Below are 17,625 nucleotides of genomic sequence, written 5' to 3'. Positions count from 1 at the left end.
GCACTCTTCCGATGCAGAAGTCTCCGCGCTTTCGCTACGTATATCCTGGCTTAAATGAGCTAGGCCATCAGCAATTTTTCGTCCGGATGCTGACATGGTGTGCCCAGAGCGTGGACGTCAGTCGGATGGATTTCACAAACTTTACGACTCGGGGCTCTACTACCGAGAAAAGGTCGCGCGCGCGTGACTGTAATAAAGGGCAGACAGAACTTTCACTCGTACTCGTTTCAGTCTATGCGGGCCTCATTGACGCCCCATTGCCGCGTGCCGCGAAATACTTTCCTCTTCTCTTCGGAGAATCCGATGCGGTGTCGGCAGCAGTCTGTTTTCTGGCTGCCGGAGCGATTGTGTCACACGCTTCCACCGATAAATATTGTTCCGCGGCTTCCGGAGCAGGCCTCACGTGCGTGTAGGCGAGTTGTTCAGGGGCCGCGCACATACATACACTAACAAAAGCGCGTTAGCTCTGCGCCGTCCGATAGCGTGTATATATATATATATATATATATATATATATATATATATATATATATATATATATATATATATATATATATATATATATATATATATATATATATATGTTTAATTTTTTTTAATGTGTAGTGCTGATCAGTGAGATAATACTTTGATTAAACTATCAACTAAAGAAAATTACTCATAAAGCAGCAGAAAAAACAACCAGGTGGGATCCGAACTCACGACCACCGAATATCGCGTCCGGTGCTCTTACCAACTGAGCTACGGCGACGGCTGTCCAATCTGCTGCTCTCGTGGGTGTGTAATATGTATATATATATATATATATATATATATATATATATATATATATATATATATATATATATATATATATATATATATATATATATATATATATATATATATATATATATAAGCAGCTCTCCTTTGTGTGCGCTAGCGTCGCATGCATGAAGCGAAGGTTGGGCGATGGTGTCGCTTTTTGTTTGGGCCGTTTGTCCGTGGCCATTCGTGGCGGCCGCATCTTTTGTGCTCTTCCGTTGCTTTGATGCGGTGTTGGCTCTGGTATGAATTACGGTACGCATATGCACCCCCCCCCCCCCTAATCCTCCCCCTTACCCCCCACCCCCTCTTCCTTCCACGTGCTTATAATGCGGACTGGTCGACGACCCACTTTTGAAGAGCGTGTGTATGCGTCGCATGGACGTGGGAGGCTTTTTTTAACAGGACGTACAGCGGATACGCGCGTCTTTTTAAAAGCATTGTCTCGCAGGCGTTGCCAGGAGATCGCTGTTCGAGCAAACAGCTCCCCGTCGGGCGAACTGCGTGCATTATTGCACGCAGTTCGCATTCACAGTTCGCGCTGTGTGAACTGTTCACAGTTCACGCGTATTGAAGGCATAAAGTTATTGCCAGTGACGTGTTGTAACACCGGCCTCCCGCCCCCCTGCGGGAATGTTATCGTTTTTAATGTCAGTTATTTCGGTGTAGCACGCATTGTAAACGACACGAGATGCATCGCCTTCTCACCAGTGCTGGACAGTGTGCGACACAAGTAGATTGGAGGTCCGGGTGGGGGAGGGGGGGTGTCTTTGGGAGAGTAGCCGCTTTCACAGCGTTTCTGCAGCGGATACATGAGATCAGATGGTACTTTCTTCCTTCGAACGTCCCTCCCAACCTCGTTGCATCCGTTGCGCCCAAAGCCGACAGAGTTAACTTGCAGCAAGTCTTGTTTAAAGAACGTTCGCGCGGTGTGACTCTACCAGCGGTAGAACTGGAGGGCGGAGTCATCGATTAAGCTACCACTCGAGGCGCGTTAAGCAAGCATTCTATGGATCGTCAAACTTGATGTGAGAGTAACTGACGTCATTAGCTGGAGCAGTGCACATTGATTCCGGTGAATGAAAGGGTGCTGTAGGATAAGCGTACTCTGAAATCTAACCAGAATGAAGTAAAAATGTGAATTTGCTGTCTTCTTGCGCACTCCTTACTCTATTTTTAACCCCCATAAAGGCGTATTCGTGCTGAGAGTAATAATAATTGGTTTTTGGGTGGTAAGGAAATGGCGCAGTATCTGTCTCATATATCGTTGGACACCTGAACCGCGCCGTAAGGGAAGGGATAAAGGAGGGAGTGAAAGAAGAAAGGAAGGCAGGTGCCGTAGTGGAGGGCTCCGGAATAATTTAGACCACCTGGTGATATTTAACGTGCACTGACATCGCACAGCACACGGGCGCCCTTAGCGTTTTTCCTCCATAAAAACGCAGCCGCCGCGGTCGGGTTCGAACCCGGGAACTCCGGATCAGTAGCCGAGCGCCCTAACCACTGAGCCACCGCGGCGGGTGTGCTTAGAGTGTGTATTCGTGTTTAGAGCGTGAATAGAGTGTATGATTTTATCAGAGACTATATGCAAGTGCGAAAAGTTTCGAGAGGGCTTGTCGCCGTGCCGTTAACGAGTGTGTCAACCAGTGGAAAGTGCTTACCGACTTAACGCTTCCGTGTTACAAAATAGGAAAGAAAGTGAAAGTATAACTTCGCTTCGCGTATGCCTGCGAATTGACTTCAGCGTATCGATTCTTCCGAGTCGATCGGCGTGTAATGTTGGCGCAGTAATAATTTAGGGACAGGGTCGTTTCTTTTTCCTATCGTGTTGCAGCATCTAAACTGCAGCGCTCTGACTCGGTTGATGCATATAGATGCTTCGTTTTTTTTTGTTTGATTTAGCAGGCGGTAAAAATCTTCCTCGGGAAGTGTTCACTGTTTAGCTAGTTCGATCGTTGACCAGATCCGCTCGAGTCCGCCTTCGTCGAACGGACTCATCGACCGGATGTTGCAGCCAGCATTAATTTGTACAGTTGCAAGCATCTTGCGCTCGTGTGCGCATGATTTATAGAGCTGCCGAAACTGTCCCGTATGCGTGTGGAAGTTAATATGACAGTACGTTCTAGACAATATCGTTATTGGAAGCGAGGCATGTATTTTACGATACCGCGAACTTGACTGCCGAGTGCTGAACATGTGTGCCTAGCGTGCGCGGCGAATCTGGTCAGAGCGACACTTTCGCAGAACACACCTGCTTATCACAGGCGAGGGAAAATCTTAAAAACGGGAATAGTGCAGCGGATGGTGGCTGACTGGCGTCCCTTTCACACACACTATAATGTGCACTATAGTGCACACTATAATGGAGGGGCCTTGTCGTGCTACCCGCTGGCCCGAAGGATGCCAGCCTTTGTTAGCACATGCTGTCTGTTACATGCATAGCAGCGTGTAGCGACAAGGCGACATGAATGATAGGGACGACACACGGTAGCGTCGAACTTTAGCTTTATTTGTGATCCTGAACGTGAATCGTACCGCATTTTTTTTTTGTCCTTTTACGCCCCTTATTCGTAAACAGCAGCTTCTTGACGTGCGGTCATATTTACCTGAGTCATTAGTGTGCTTTTCTTGAACAGGGCGAAGACACTTTAAATGCGACTAAAGAAGGAGGTGAAAAAGAAACTAAAATAAAAACATCTATTTACGAGTCCCTCGCCGGGCGGGACCTGATGACTTACTTGTTCTGATATTTCGCGCTTTTGTTTACTTTTATATGGTTTTTCTTGCTTTTACTTACTTCTTTTCGGGTTGGGGGGAAGGGGGAACGAAGGGGGGAGGCTTCGAACCGCTTTTTTTTCTCGTCCCTATAGCTGTTGGCCCGTAAAGGTCACACGTTTTGTCAACGTGGCCCGCATGGCCGTGTGATCCGTGTGAGACCCCTGCTATAATGTTTACGCTCCCACACACACCTCGGGTCTCGTGAATATCGAGAAATTTCACCGAGAATTTCGCTACGCCACCGCTGCCGCGGAGGATGCCGGTGTAGTTCTTAGGAGGTGCCGCATGGCAACTGTGATTGGACACGCAGATTTTTACTAGGCTACGACGCATTGCTTGATGGGCGTCGGCCGCCGATCTCACTGTATGTGATCCGGTTCACGTCTTTTTAGGCCTATGGTATGGCTCGGACAGGGACAGTTGGACAGGGAATAGGAGAGCGGCGCAACGACCATTTCCTCCCTCGGAGAGAGATTACCGCGCGCGCCGTCTCCCCCTTACCTTCTACAACAACAAGAATATGCTGATTGGAGAGACATGGGAGAGGCCTTTGCCCTGCAGTGGGTGCAGTCAGGCTGATGACGATGGTGATGATGGCTCGTACATAGTTCGCAGGTCATGCTTTTGTCGCCCGCTGCCTGTGCGGTTCTGACGCGTGTGCCCCGTCCTGTTTCGCGTGCGCAGGTGATCGTCATCCCGCACTCGCACAATGACCCCGGCTGGCTGAAGACGTTCGAGGGCTACTTCCTGAGCAACACGGCCCAGATACTCAACAACATGGTGGACTTCCTGCAGAAGCACAAGGACTTCTCCTTCCTGTGGGCCGAGATGTGCTTCTTCTCGCGATGGTGGCGGAGGTACGTGTGCGGGACTCTTTTTTTGTTCTTTTTCAGATCTTTCGGCATTATTGTACGTGCCTTCATTTCAACAAACTTGCGAGGTAATTTTTTTTCGTATCGTAATTGAATCATGAATAATAATAATAATAATAATAATAATAATAATAATAATAATAATAATAATAATAATAATAATAATAATAATAATAATAATAATAATAATAATAATAATAACATTTTTGGGAAAGGAAATGACGCAGCATCTGTCTCATATATCGTTGGACACCTGAACCGCGCCGTAAAGGAAGGGATAAAGGAGGGAGTGAAAGAAGGAAGAAAGAGGTGCCGTAGTGGAGGGCTCCGGAATAATTTCGACCACCTGGGTCTGGGGTTCTTTAGCGTGCACTACATCGCACAGCACACGGGCGCCTTAGCGTTTTCCCTCCATAAAAACGCAGCCGCCGCGGCCGGGTTCGAACCCGGGAATCATGGATGCTGCTCCGTATAGTGCTTGTTGTGTCTCATTGAATTGTACGACCCGATTCACGCATCGCTATTGCTAAATAGAGTGTACTAAATTTCCTTGTCAATTAAGTAGATCACTAAATTACTAAATAGCCTTGGCAGAAACCTCTTTAGTTAAATCAGACTGCGGACTCACCTGTTTCGCGGGTGACAGCGAAAACTGCCGTCAGTGAGTTTCCTGCTTTAGTTGTACGTTGACATTTGTCATTTCGTTTGGAAGCGATAACTGCCTCAGGAGGCGACGGTCTACCTTTCTGCAGAGGAATTTAAAGAGTGACGTGTGGGCATACTTTTAGATACTGGCCGGTACTGATGAGCCCAAATGGGCATCGCGTTTAATGGCTGTGCCTGGCTTATGCGTGACTGAACAACTTTGTTGGGCCACGTCAATAGTCTTCTTTTATCGTAGCAGCCAACCGCTACAGGATTTGTAAATACTTGGCGGTATGGAAAGGAAAGGTGCCGACAAGACAAGAACACAACCAAGCCATTGAAATAATCTCGTTACGTCATGGATGACCCCAGGTTAGTCTGAAGCGCGAATTAAAGCAAGTAGAACCTAGAAAGAAAGAATGGGATGATGTGTGAGGGCGTGAGCCGTCCGACAGAAAACAAGTTACCTCACTCATATCGGCTACAATGAGTCACCTTGCTTGCTCGTGTTATGTCATTCCGACAGGCTTTCCTTTAAGCTGCATAGCGCCATTTGCGTCCTCTTTTATACCATATCCGAACGCCAGCGTTTCAAATAGAGCGCTCTGCGCTGCGTGCCCTGCCCTGCTTTATCTGCATGCTCAGGTTGTCCCTCAGTGGCCTGCGAAGCGCGCTTCACTGCTGGCGCGCAGCGCATTGCGCTGAAGCCTGCTTTCTTGAATTTCAAAGAAACCGCGTTGTACGCTTCAGAGATTTTTTTTTAAGAAAAAGGTCAAGCCTGTTCTTTCCACCTTTGAGATGAGAGAGTGACAGCGATAATCCCTACCTCGAGTTTTGATAGGCGCCAGGCTAGTCGGGCTGTGCGGTATCTCGACGAGGCAATGGCGGTGGCCCAGCGAGCTCGGTCAATTTCGCAGGCCGTTCACGGCACCCTACCCGCGATATTGGTGACTGTTCGGGGTGTTCAGGTCAGCTCTTTGGAATGGCAGGCTTTGCGAGCCTGCAAACCATGCGTGAAGTCGGTGAAGGTCTGGTCCTGCGGTCGGTCGGCGAAGCAGTGAAGCTGAGGGTGCACAACGTCGTAAGCCCAGTGATTCGGCACGCAAGAGCAGGTCACACATATCAACAGCCTCCTCGTTTCCACTGTACGGAGTGGATTCTCAGAATCTTTTACCGAAGATTGCGATCGTACATATTAAGAGCCTGTTGCCGAATGGGCTCCAGTGGTAACGGACATGCAACGCCATTGTTTAACTGCAAGCGTCACTTGAAGCAGGCTACGTATCGAGCCAAGTAAGAGTCGCAATCCTGGTCCTGTTTTGTGTACTCACTAGTTTTGTTTCAATGCATGATGGCGTTCAAAGCTGTAGACATCCTTGCAGACATTCTTGTGTAGAGATGACCTGAACGCGAAAAACATCAGGTTACCGTGCAAAATATAAAATGGCTGATAGCGCTGACGTTGATAGCTGTGAATTAATCAATTGCACCGGTGTTGCTGGAGGCGGTTGCAGCACTTCAGTGCTGCTGCGCCAAGTGGTCTTTCCGGTGCCGTCAGTGAGAGTGTTTCACTTCGCAGCCTTGAGAACCGGCCGCACCTTCGCGACGCTGTGCGCCACCTTGTGCACCGGGGCCAGCTGGAAATGGTGACGGGCGGCTGGGTGATGACGGACGAGGCGGCTGCGCACTACCACGCCATGGTGGACCAGCTGGTCGAGGGCCACCAGTGGCTGCGCTCCACGCTGGGCGTGGTGCCCCGCGCAGGGTGGTCCATCGACCCGTTCGGCCACGGCGCCACCGTTCCCTACCTGCTGCAGGCGGCCGGCATCCGGAACACCTTCGTGCAGAGAACGCACTTCGCCTGGAAGGAGTACCTGGCCGCCAGGAGGTGCGACTGCTACGAACTTTGCAACAAGCGCCAAAAGAGCGCTGTGTGTCGCTTGTCCTGCTAATAGTTTTTAATTCGTTGGGTTTTTGCATCGCATGGTTAAATCAATTAAACACAGTCAGCCGCAGTGAAGCATGACTACGGTCCGGAAAGAAAAGAAAATATATGTTTAGGAAATATGTTGGATAGAAATAGGAATTGGTCGAGAAAAGAAAATATATGTTTAGTAAATATGTTGGATAGATATAGGAATATAGGAAAGGAAGATGTGTTAAATATGTTGTGTTAAATATGTTAGGTCGGCTCTTCATCTGTTTAAGCTTAGAATAGATATATTTATTTCAGAAAGAGAACTGGCTGAGCCTTAAATTTCGGATGAAGGCAGAGGTTAAGGGATTACAGTTTTGTATCTTGAGGAACTCGTCACCTTATACCTTATCATGTCAGCAAGAAGACAACCAGGACGATCCCTTCCGCCTCATAAAACAGTGTTTGGCACAGTGGTTTTTACAGTTAAAAAAAAAGTCCTTGCTAGTGTACGGCATGCGCTTAATGCATTGACTAAGCGAAATGGAATTTCAATATTGCTGGAATATTGAAACTTTTTCGTGGTTTTTGATGTGGAAAGTGTCTCTAACGTTTGCTTCGCTACCTTCAGGGACCTGGAGTTCCTCTGGAAGACGCCGTTCCCGACCGCATACTTCAACGACTCCGGGGTGCTGACCCACATGGCGCCGTTCGAGCTGTACAGCATCAAGCACACGTGCGGGCCCAACACGGACGTGTGCCTCAAGTTCGACTTCCGCCGGCTCGCCGGCGAGTACACCGAGAGCCGCGCCGCGCAGGTGGGCGACCACAACGTGGCCACGCTCGCCGAACTGCTGCTGGGACAGTACGGCCGCATCGGGTCGCTCTTCCCGCACAACGTGGCCTTGGTGCCGCTGGGCGACGACTTCCGCTTTGACCACGACATTGAGTGGGAGCAGCAGTACGCAAACTACCGCAAGCTGTTCGACTACATCAACAAGAGTAAGCGCTTGCACGCGCACGTGCGCTTCGGCACGCTCAGCGACTACTTCGAGGAGGTGTACACTCGCATGGAGAAGGGCGTGTCGCGGGAGCACCCGTTCGCCAAGCTTACCGGGGACTTCCACTCGTACGGGGATATGTACGCCGAGGGCAAACCTTCTTACTGGACAGGCTACTTTACGACGCGGCCCTACCTGAAGCACTTCGCCCGAGAACTGGAGCACTGGCTCCGCGCTGCGGAGATCCTCTTCAGCCTGGCCCGCGTCTACCTCAACGAGAGCGGCCAGACGGACCTGGCGCGCAGGATGGACGCCGACTACGTGTTCCTTGTGCAGACCAGAGACGCCCTGGGGCTCTTCCAGCACCACGATGCAATCACGGGAACGTCCAAGGAAGGCGTCATGACCGACTACGGGTCGCGGATGTACAATGGCATGAAGGAGGCCATGGGGGTCATCGCGCACGCCGCTCAGTACCTGATGCTGGTCGAGCAGCCTGTGGTCAGCGACGCGATCCACTCCCCGCGACCGGTGACGTCGTACCTGTTCCCGGACGTGCAGAGGCCCACGTACGACGTGCTGCCCATTAAGCTGCCGCTCACAGTTCCGGAGATGCACGGTCGCAAGATTGTCCTCTACAACTCGCACGCGCAGGCGTTGCAGGAGGTGGTTAGCGTGCACGTGTACGACCCTGTCGCCAGGGTGCTCGACTTGGCGGGCGAAGATGTTCTCTTCCAACTCAACCCTGTCTGGAATGGCGCCGCTGCCGTGTCCGGCGACGTATTCGAATTGGTCTTCGTCGCGAATCTCGCACCGCTGTCGCTAAGCACCTACACCCTACTCGTGGAGCCGGGAAGATTGGCGACGCCCAAGACCAGAGTCTCCATGTTCGTGGGTGACACGTGGACTGGCGCCAGTGCGCAGTCCGTCTTCAACTTCGAGAGCCCGCACACCAAGCCGATCGTCCTGTCGACGCCCTACCTGGAGGCGACCTTCTCGCATGAGACGGGCCTTCTGCGTTCCGTCAAGTTGTTGAAAAGCGGTCTCCAGAGAAGAATGAACGTGTCGTTCTCCGCATACCGCTCGCTCGAGTTTCACAGCGGCGCGTACCTCTTCGAGCCTGACGCCAGCGACCCGTTCTTGAACGTCACCGGGCGCTTCCCGATCGTTCGGGTGATCCAAGGACCGATCACCTCGGAGCTGGTGTCTTCTTACGCGGACGGTGTGACGCACACGTTCCGCGTGTATCACACAGAGAGCTTTTTGGGCGGTGGCCTCGAGATGAGCGTCGTCTTCGACTTGTCAAAGAGGTCCGACTATAACGTCGAGATGTTCATGAAGCTGGACACTGACGTAGACAATGGCGATCGCACCTTCTACACGGACTCTTCGGGCTTCCAGATGATGAAGCGCATCACCGACGTGCGGCTTCCGGTCGAGGCCAACTACTACCCGGTGACCGCAGCTGCCTACTTGGAGGACGAGTTGTCCCGGGTCACGTTGCTTGTGTCGCACGCCCACGGGGCTGCGAGCGTGCAGCCTGGGTCGCTGGAAGTGATGCTGGACCGGAAGCTACGCTACGACGACAGCCGTGGCCTGGGCGAGGGCGTCCTGGACGTGCGGGAGACGCAGGCAAACTTCTGGCTGCTCCTAGAACCCAGGGTTCCTGATCCTCTAAGCACCAGGGACCGCAGAGGGGCGAGCGATGACCATAAGAAAGGGGAAGATGTACCCAACCTGTCCTCGCTGGCGCACTCGCTTTCGGAACGACTCCTCTACCCGGTCGTTGTGCTGGCCACCGAGGGACAACAGAACCGCGCGCTGCACCCGGGTTTCACCTTCCTGCAGGGGAGCTACCCATGTTTGACATGGATGATGAACCTCCGGACAGTACCCCTGGAGGAAGACTTCGATCGACCTTCAAAGAGCAGCCTGCTGATTCTGCACCAGAAGGCCGGTTCGTGCCATGTGGCTAGTCTGGGACCGGCAGCCTGCGATGCCCAGAAGGCCTCTGCGTCTGCTGGCGCTGCTTCCTCCGCATCTTCTATGCCAGCATTGTCGTTGCGAGCCCAGAACTTCAGGCTCATCAAGGTGCAATCTGTGCACAGGACTACGCTGACGGGCGTACGGAACGGCGCTAGGTTGTCCGACGTGCGGGCGGTTGACGTGGCGCCCATGGAGATTGTGACCCTCAATGTGACCTTTGGTCCCTAAGAAGGGATGGCTCTAAGATAAGAAAGTTGGGGTATGTATTTGGGGACTGTTGTAACTTTCGTGTGCCAACTTCAACTGTGCGTGTGCTGATACCATCATATCTTGGCGGCATCCTTTGTAGGCCATTTTCTTGCATTGGCCTGCAATTTTGAGACCTCGCTTTTGCGAGTCATTGTCGTGCGTACTTGAGCTTTCTTTATGCCGACACTTTGTGAGACGTGCGTGGGCTTGTCCAGTTGGTTCTGCGAAATCTGCATGAGTGAGTGCACATGCTTGCCTCAAAGCGATGTCTTATGAGTTGATGGTCATATGCTGTGCATTTGTTCATTGCCAGCGTGTGCACTAGTAGTGCATTGCAGTCCTTGCCGAATGTTTGAACAATGTAGAACTCCATCGTAGCATTTCTTGTTGCTTTAAGCTCACGCAACCTGCTACAAACTTTGTGCACTGTGGCTGCAATGTGCAAATGACAACGCTGCCATAAACATTTCGTTCTTGTGGAAACGCAATTGAGAAAGGGAAACCAACAAAGCTTATGGTTGCAGGAACATGTTATGGGGCAGCTATAATTCATGTCTCAATTGTCCACTCCCAGGAACACATGAGAAGTGTTGCTCATGACACCAGGTACGCATATTGGCAAGAAGTTAATTTCTGAAACCCAATTGTTTTCGGTCCAGTTTTTGCGTTGCACTTGTGTGTGTCTCTGGCTATGAGTTATGCGCTAGGGTAGTAGATCAAAATAATATTTATTTTTGCTCTGGATGCCTTTACGCTATCTAAGGATCCAATTTGCTACAATGGTATAATGCTAAACTTCAAATTACATTTTGTAATTGATATGCAAACACCATAAGCTGCCCGATTTAGCATCAGTTCAGGGCCTACAAACTCTCATGTGAATTTTCTCCTGTTTATAGAAATCACAGCAACTGCCTATTATTCTCGAGTGCAGTTGATAAGTGCAGGTTATACAAAGTATTAAGTGATTGTGCAGGTGACTCAGGGTGTAAACAAATTATATAGAATCTTTTATGCACATTTCACTTTGATTCCAATGCAAAAATATTGCGTAAGTGCACTAATGGGTCGACGTTTTCACTCCTTTTTGATTTTCTGACGGTAACACGTGCTGAGTGCACTTTGCAAAGCTGCATAAATTTCGAAACTAAAGTATGAAAGCACAGCAGGATAACTGGATGACAGCCACACGTTTACTGACCTTTCCTTAAGCGAAGAAGAAACTATGAAATTACCTTAATATGCTTGATCATTCACTGCATCTAGATCTGTCGGACGGACAAGTCATGCTTGTGATGGGTGATAATCACTGAAGTTTTCGTGATAATGCACAGAGTTACAATAATGATCTCCTGTGGGATTTCTTGAAATAGTCTGTGCATCAGTTTGTACAGCCTATTATCTGAGTGCATATTTTGTAATCGTGAATGTGCACAGTGAATTGTGTCAGCATTTAATTTCTCTTCAAGCACACTCGTGCTGTCTTGTATGTGTGTTTAGTGTGCAACAAAATAATCTTGCTGAAGAGGTTCATCCCCTACCTAAACCCACGGCCCTAAGGTCAGGTTGTTGTTGTTAGGTCACCCCATCAGGAGAGGCTCGCTCCTCCAATGTTGTGATGCGTGCATTGTGATGAGGCAAGGTAGCATATCACGTAAATTGTGTTGGTTCGTGTCCCCATTTCTATATGAAGATATATTTCTTCGTACCTTCTATTCCTTATCCTCCAATGTCGAACTCATGTAGACTTCCACTTACCGAACAAGGCTTCTGGTCCAACCTTTGGCACCAGACAGGCCCGGCTCATGCCATTTGATGGCAGGAAGCATTGGCACATTATTCTAGATTGGTTTATTATGCTTTCGTGACCTGTGTGACTTGGTGTACCTATGCCTGTCTTCCATAGCTGACGACATTCACTGTGGATCACTGCAAGCTCTGCATCAGAGCATGTAAATAACTGTACATACCATGGATATTAATGACTGCGTGCTTTCGCAGTCAGTAGCTGACACCAAAACATAACATTGTTGTGCGCATTGTCATTGAAGCCATTCCACAAACTTGATGGGTACGCTGTTAGGCTTTCTACCAGCACTGACAGCTTAGAACTCTCTATATTTATTGCTGACATGTAACAGGTGTCGCACACATGTGCACAGGGAGGCGCCGCATGTCTCTTTGGTTTGGTTTTCTCTTTTGTTGAGTGCAGCTTTTGCTCTTCTACTACTACGAACATTGCATCATGACCCCACGATATTTCAGGTGCTTGGTTAGATCAGTGCAAGGGGAGTGACAATATTTCACCGCGTGCAGTGCACACAGATTTTCCTAAAGCAGGATTTTGGTAACAGCAAAGTTCGAATAAGGTGGTGCTGTTTCGGCAAAACAACCCTCAATGCACAGATTTAAGATGTCGCTGCCTGTACTGTTTTGCACCTCTTTATTGCAGTCAAAATTTACTCCCAGTGAATTCGCTTACGGTGAGCAGTTTCTTTACTAGTACGACTGCCTCCCAAGTTTACAGGTAATTCGCTGGCTCGCAATGTGCTTTCTGAGATCATTTTTACTAGCAATACTTCGTCTCACTTCTAAGACCTTGAAACCTGCCCACAACTGTGTGCTGGATTTTGCTTAATAAGGTAGAACTTTGGGCTTGTTGGTGAATCACTTTTGAAAAAGACATAGCGTCTGTCCTGTCTTCAAGAGCTATGTCTTTTTCAAAAATGGATTTTGCTGTAACGTTATTTGGGAAAAATTTCTTGTAATGAAGTTTGATATCAAAGCTACTGCATTTCTTGAGACCATGCAGTCAAAGACATGTGGGAGGGTTGTGCAGCTCTCTTTCAACTTTGAAAGAGTGGTGCTTTGGAAACCCATTTAACAACAGCAGCCATAACAAAAGGTAGCTCATGTGCTCCCTGTGTTCTGGGCAGCGATGTGTCCAAATGCAACTGAATTCTTGTACTTTATTTCTGGGCACATATTCAAGTAACATACCATCTGTCCCTCTGTTTCTTGAATAGTGCACCACAGTTCTAGCCAATAACAGCAGAGATGACGCTTTCACTCCGCAGTGTGAATTCCTTGATTTTTGCCACATAAAAAAATTTCCTTCGCAAAGATAAGTTCCTTTTGCAAATGTGCCTACTCCGCTTTTGATTTCTCAATGCTTGCACAGTCCGCAAGAGCTGTGTACATCAAACAGTTTTTTGTGATGTTTGTCAAGTGCTACTTGTTCATGTAATACAAACTTTTTTTTTTTGTCAGCCTGTTGTCCACAGGCTTGAGGTCAGTGTTGAAAGAAGAATGCCGATTCAGTGCTCAGACATTCATGTTGACTCACATTATCTTCTCTGTCTAAATGTTGAAGTGATGCATTTTACTATCTGCACCTGTTTCCAATTTGAACAAAAATGCAGCATTGAGACAACACACAGAAAAGGTGAGGACAGGAGTAGTGCTCGTTCTGTTTTCGCTTTTTCTGTGTTGTCTCAATGCTACGTTCTTTGTTCAAATAGTATGCCTGACCAACCTGCCTCTCAGTATACTTTGTTTTCGATTCCTTGGACCGCGATCAGTGGTTTCCATTTGAACATTTATTGCCATTTGAACATTTATTTTTTATGGTCGCTAGCGCATCGGTGATACTTGAGGATTATGGAAGAAATGCACACTGAAAGGTGGCACCTATTTCTTCTTACCTGCTGGGAGAAAGAAACCACTATGCTGGACTTGGTGTGGATGCAGCTGTTCTGTGCCCCGCACTGTCATGCGTGCTCATTAGAAAAGGTCTCAACTAATCAGAGCCCATCCATGTTCCCGCATGTTGCTATTTTTCCAACTTGGTTAAATGTCGGACCACCTCAGTGTGCAGCCAGTGCTGGAGGGTGCTAAGGAGGATGGAAAGGTAAGGTTGGGTTGATTAGTGAGCACCACACTCTTTAGTACACCTCCATACATTTTGCTCCTCCTCTTTCCGTTCACCAAAAACGCTCATTCTGGTGCAGACCCTCCTAGGACAAATCCTCCGCCCCTCTCAGTTTTTGCCACTTCTATAGCCTAAAGATTCACCGCAGCTAACTTTCAATTTCAGAAGCACCACACTTGGCGTGACTTGTATAGGTGCATGCTCTTGCACCAGTATATGTATAGCTGTGACCCAGAAGTAATAATATATTGATGGTTTTAAAGTAATATATTTTGTTTTTGACATTTTAAGAGTTTATACATATACACTTACATATATATATATATATATACCCAAATATGGAAGGTGAGAAATTTGAGGCGGGTGCACCGTGATAACTTTGCATATATACAGTCCTTGAGTCCGACTTTCGTGTGTAAGCGAGTCTGGCTTCAGCAATAACAGCATATGCAGCTGGAGGACGCTTTCTTTCGCAAGGTCATGCTTGAGTTGTTGCGTTGCTATGCCAGGTGGGTAGAAACACCTTTGTGTCTGCCAAAGAAAAGACAGCATGACCCTCTGTTTTATTGTTTTTTAATTCATGCCAAATCACTGAAGCGTCTGTGTGTACCTGTTCTTCTTTTTTTTTTTCGCTCCTGTTTTGTCTTTGTGAAAATAAAAGCTCGGAGTGATAAGGCGTTATGTTAATCAGAGTCAATGCCTTGTGTTCACAGTGTGTTAACACAAACTTCTGCATTTGCTACAGGTCAAGAGAAAAAACAAAGTAGTAACCAGAACTATTCCGTGTGTGTGCTCTCCATGAACTCAGAACGTAAACCAACGCCTGACGTTTTTCCTGCAGTGAACCAGTCTCCCCACTCCTAACAATTTTTTCACTACAGAAGCATGTTTATTTGTGTCAGAAGAAATGCATTATAGCGGTAGTAGAAAAACTCAGCTAGGTATTTTGAAGCATTTGAAACTAAAAATGGCATGTGACACTGCAGACTCCTGGTTCATGTGGTACGCATGAAAAACCAAAAAACGAGCCATAGAAGATATCCACACTACGTTTCCAAATTTCGTTACTAGGGGAACATGACAGGAAAAGCGCACATTTTCGAAGGCTAGGCTTTCAAGTTCAAAATTTGAAGAGGGAACCGATGTGTCCAATTTTAGGAATACATTTCGACCCGCCGCGGTGGCTCAGTGGTTAGGGCGCTCGACTACTGAGCCGGAGTTCCCGGGTTCGAATCCGACCGCGGCGGCTGCGTTTTTATGGAGGAAAAACGCTAAGGCGCCTGTGTGCTGTGCGATGTCAGTGCACATTAAAGATCCCCAGGTGGTCGAAATTATTCCTGAGCTCTTCACTACGGCACCCCTTTCTTCTTTCACTCCCTCCTTTGTCCCTTCCCTTACGGCGCGGTTCAGGTGTCCAACGATATATGAGACAGATACTGCGCCATATCCTTTCCCTCAAAAATCAATTATTATCATTAAAATTGGTTTTTGAGGAAAGGAAATTTCGCAGTAATTTTCTCATCTCGGTGGACACCCGGACAGCGTTCCAAGGAAGGTGGGAAGGGAAGCAGGTGGGAATGAAAGAAGAAAGATGTTTTATACTTTATGTGGGGTTTAACATCCCAGAGCGGCTCAGGCTATGAGGGACGCCGTAGTGAAGGGCTCCGCAAATTTCGTCCACCTGGGGTTCTTTTAACATGCGCTGACACCACACAGTACACGGGCCTCTAGAATTTCGCCTCCATCGAAATTCGACCACCGCGGCCGGGATTGAACCCGCGTCTTTCGGGTCTGCTGAAAGAGATAAGGTGCCGTAGTTGAGGGCTTCGGATGTTTCGACGACCTGGGGATCTTTAAGGTGCACTGACATCGCACGGCACACGGGCGCCTTTGCTTTTCACCTCCATCGAAACGCGGCCGCCGCGTTCGGGTTCGAAGCCGGGTACTCCGGCTCAGTAGCCGAGCGCCCTAACCACTGAGCCACCACGGCGGGTTTCATGTTGTAGCAACGCTTTTTCAGGCAGGAAGGCGGCGGGAGAAGTAGAAAGAGAAAAAAAATGGCAGTTGCTTAGCTCCGCTATGCCAGGATGTGCGTAGTGGGAGGTACGATTCCCTGGCTGAGCTTGTTGTTCTGGTAATGTCAAACGCAAAGTGTCATACATTGGATTACTCACTGGTGTCAAGTCCTTTTGGTGCCACAGCTGTCGCACACACTACACATGTGTCCAAACGGATTGTTCACACAGTCTGCTTCAAATGTCTGGGTCGCAGATGCACTTTCGGAAACTCGAATGGTGTGATCAGTCACATGATGACATCCTCTTCGGTTGGTTCCCGTTGACTGACGCCTTCCATAGGCTCCATCTCGGCAGCTATGCGGCGCCTATTACGCTCGGCAGTCTGGCGTCAACGTTTGGCAAGGCGTTCCTCTCTCTGTTCGGGCGTCTCCGCTGCTCTCTTCGCCTTCTGACGTTCATTCTCTGTTTTTTGAGTAGCTAACTGCCAGGCGACAACCTCAGGATCGGAAGAGTTATATTTCTCTGGTCCATAGCGCCGTTTAGGAGCGGCTGGACTCTCCTGTGAATCCACATCAAGCGTTGTGATACAGCCGCCGTCGTCGGTTGTTGCCAGGAAGAAAGAAAAGGAAAGTGCACAGGCCTGCTCACTGGCTCAAGCCGAGCCACAATCGCTACCACGTGCAGATAGTAGGAGAGTGGAAAGATGGGATAGAAAGACAGGATAGTACGGACGCGCTAAAGATAAGGCCGATCCCGGAGGTAGTGCAATACAGATTACATCTCCGCCTTTTATACGCAATCTGCATGCGCATGCGACGAACGGCGGTGGTGACGAACGCGGCGCAGCTGTTGGGTCTCTCTGGTTTCGATAGTATCGGCGCATGCGCACAACTGCTCATCTGCGTGACGTCACATTCACCTTCGACGGTGGAGCGGGAGCGCGGCGGCGACGAAGCGCGCGGAGCATCCACTGCTCCTTTCCGGTTGCCATGGTAACGGCGCATGCGCACAACTGGTCTCTCGCATGTACCGGAAAGCGCGCGGCACCCACTGCTCCTCTCCGGTTGCCATGGTAACGGCGCATGCGCACAACTGGCATCTCGCATGTATCACGGGAGCCTAGTGTAGCTCCCGCTACAAAAAGAAAGATGTGCCGTAGTGGAGGGCTCCGGAATAATTTCGACCTCCTGGGGATCTTTAAAGTGCACTGACATCGCACAAAGCCGGAGTACCCGAGTTCGAACCCGACCGGTGCGGCCGAGTTTCGATGGAGGCGAAACGCAAAAGGCGCCCGTGTGCTGTGCGATGCAAGTGCACGTTAAAGATCACCAGATGGTCGAAATTTCCGGAGCTCTTCACTGCGGCGTCTCTCATAGCCTGAGTCTGTGAGACATTAAACCCCATGAACTAAACTGACTCTTTTATA

General features: G+C 49.0%; 1 protein-coding gene across 1 annotated transcript in view; it reads left to right on the top strand.

Annotated features, from left to right (window-relative positions):
• alpha-Man-IIb (alpha-Mannosidase class II b) overlaps nt 1-14,857 on the top strand; it is a 63,655-nt gene extending 48,798 nt beyond the window's left edge. The window contains exons 2-4 of the mRNA XM_077653501.1: nt 4,267-4,439; nt 6,679-6,987; nt 7,646-14,857. Of these exons, the coding sequence (XP_077509627.1) occupies nt 4,267-4,439; nt 6,679-6,987; nt 7,646-10,229 (3,066 nt within the window). The 3' untranslated portion in view covers nt 10,230-14,857. The remainder of the gene's footprint in view (nt 1-4,266; nt 4,440-6,678; nt 6,988-7,645) is intronic.
• Nucleotides 14,858-17,625: the final 2,768 nt, after the last annotated feature.

The sequence above is a fragment of the Amblyomma americanum genome, chromosome 2, assembly GCF_052857255.1.
Source record: "Amblyomma americanum isolate KBUSLIRL-KWMA chromosome 2, ASM5285725v1, whole genome shotgun sequence".
NCBI classification, from domain to species: Eukaryota; Metazoa; Arthropoda; class Arachnida; order Ixodida; family Ixodidae; genus Amblyomma; species Amblyomma americanum.
The sequence above is the reverse complement of the archived record's forward strand: the minus strand, read 5'-3'. Positions and strand labels throughout refer to the sequence as shown.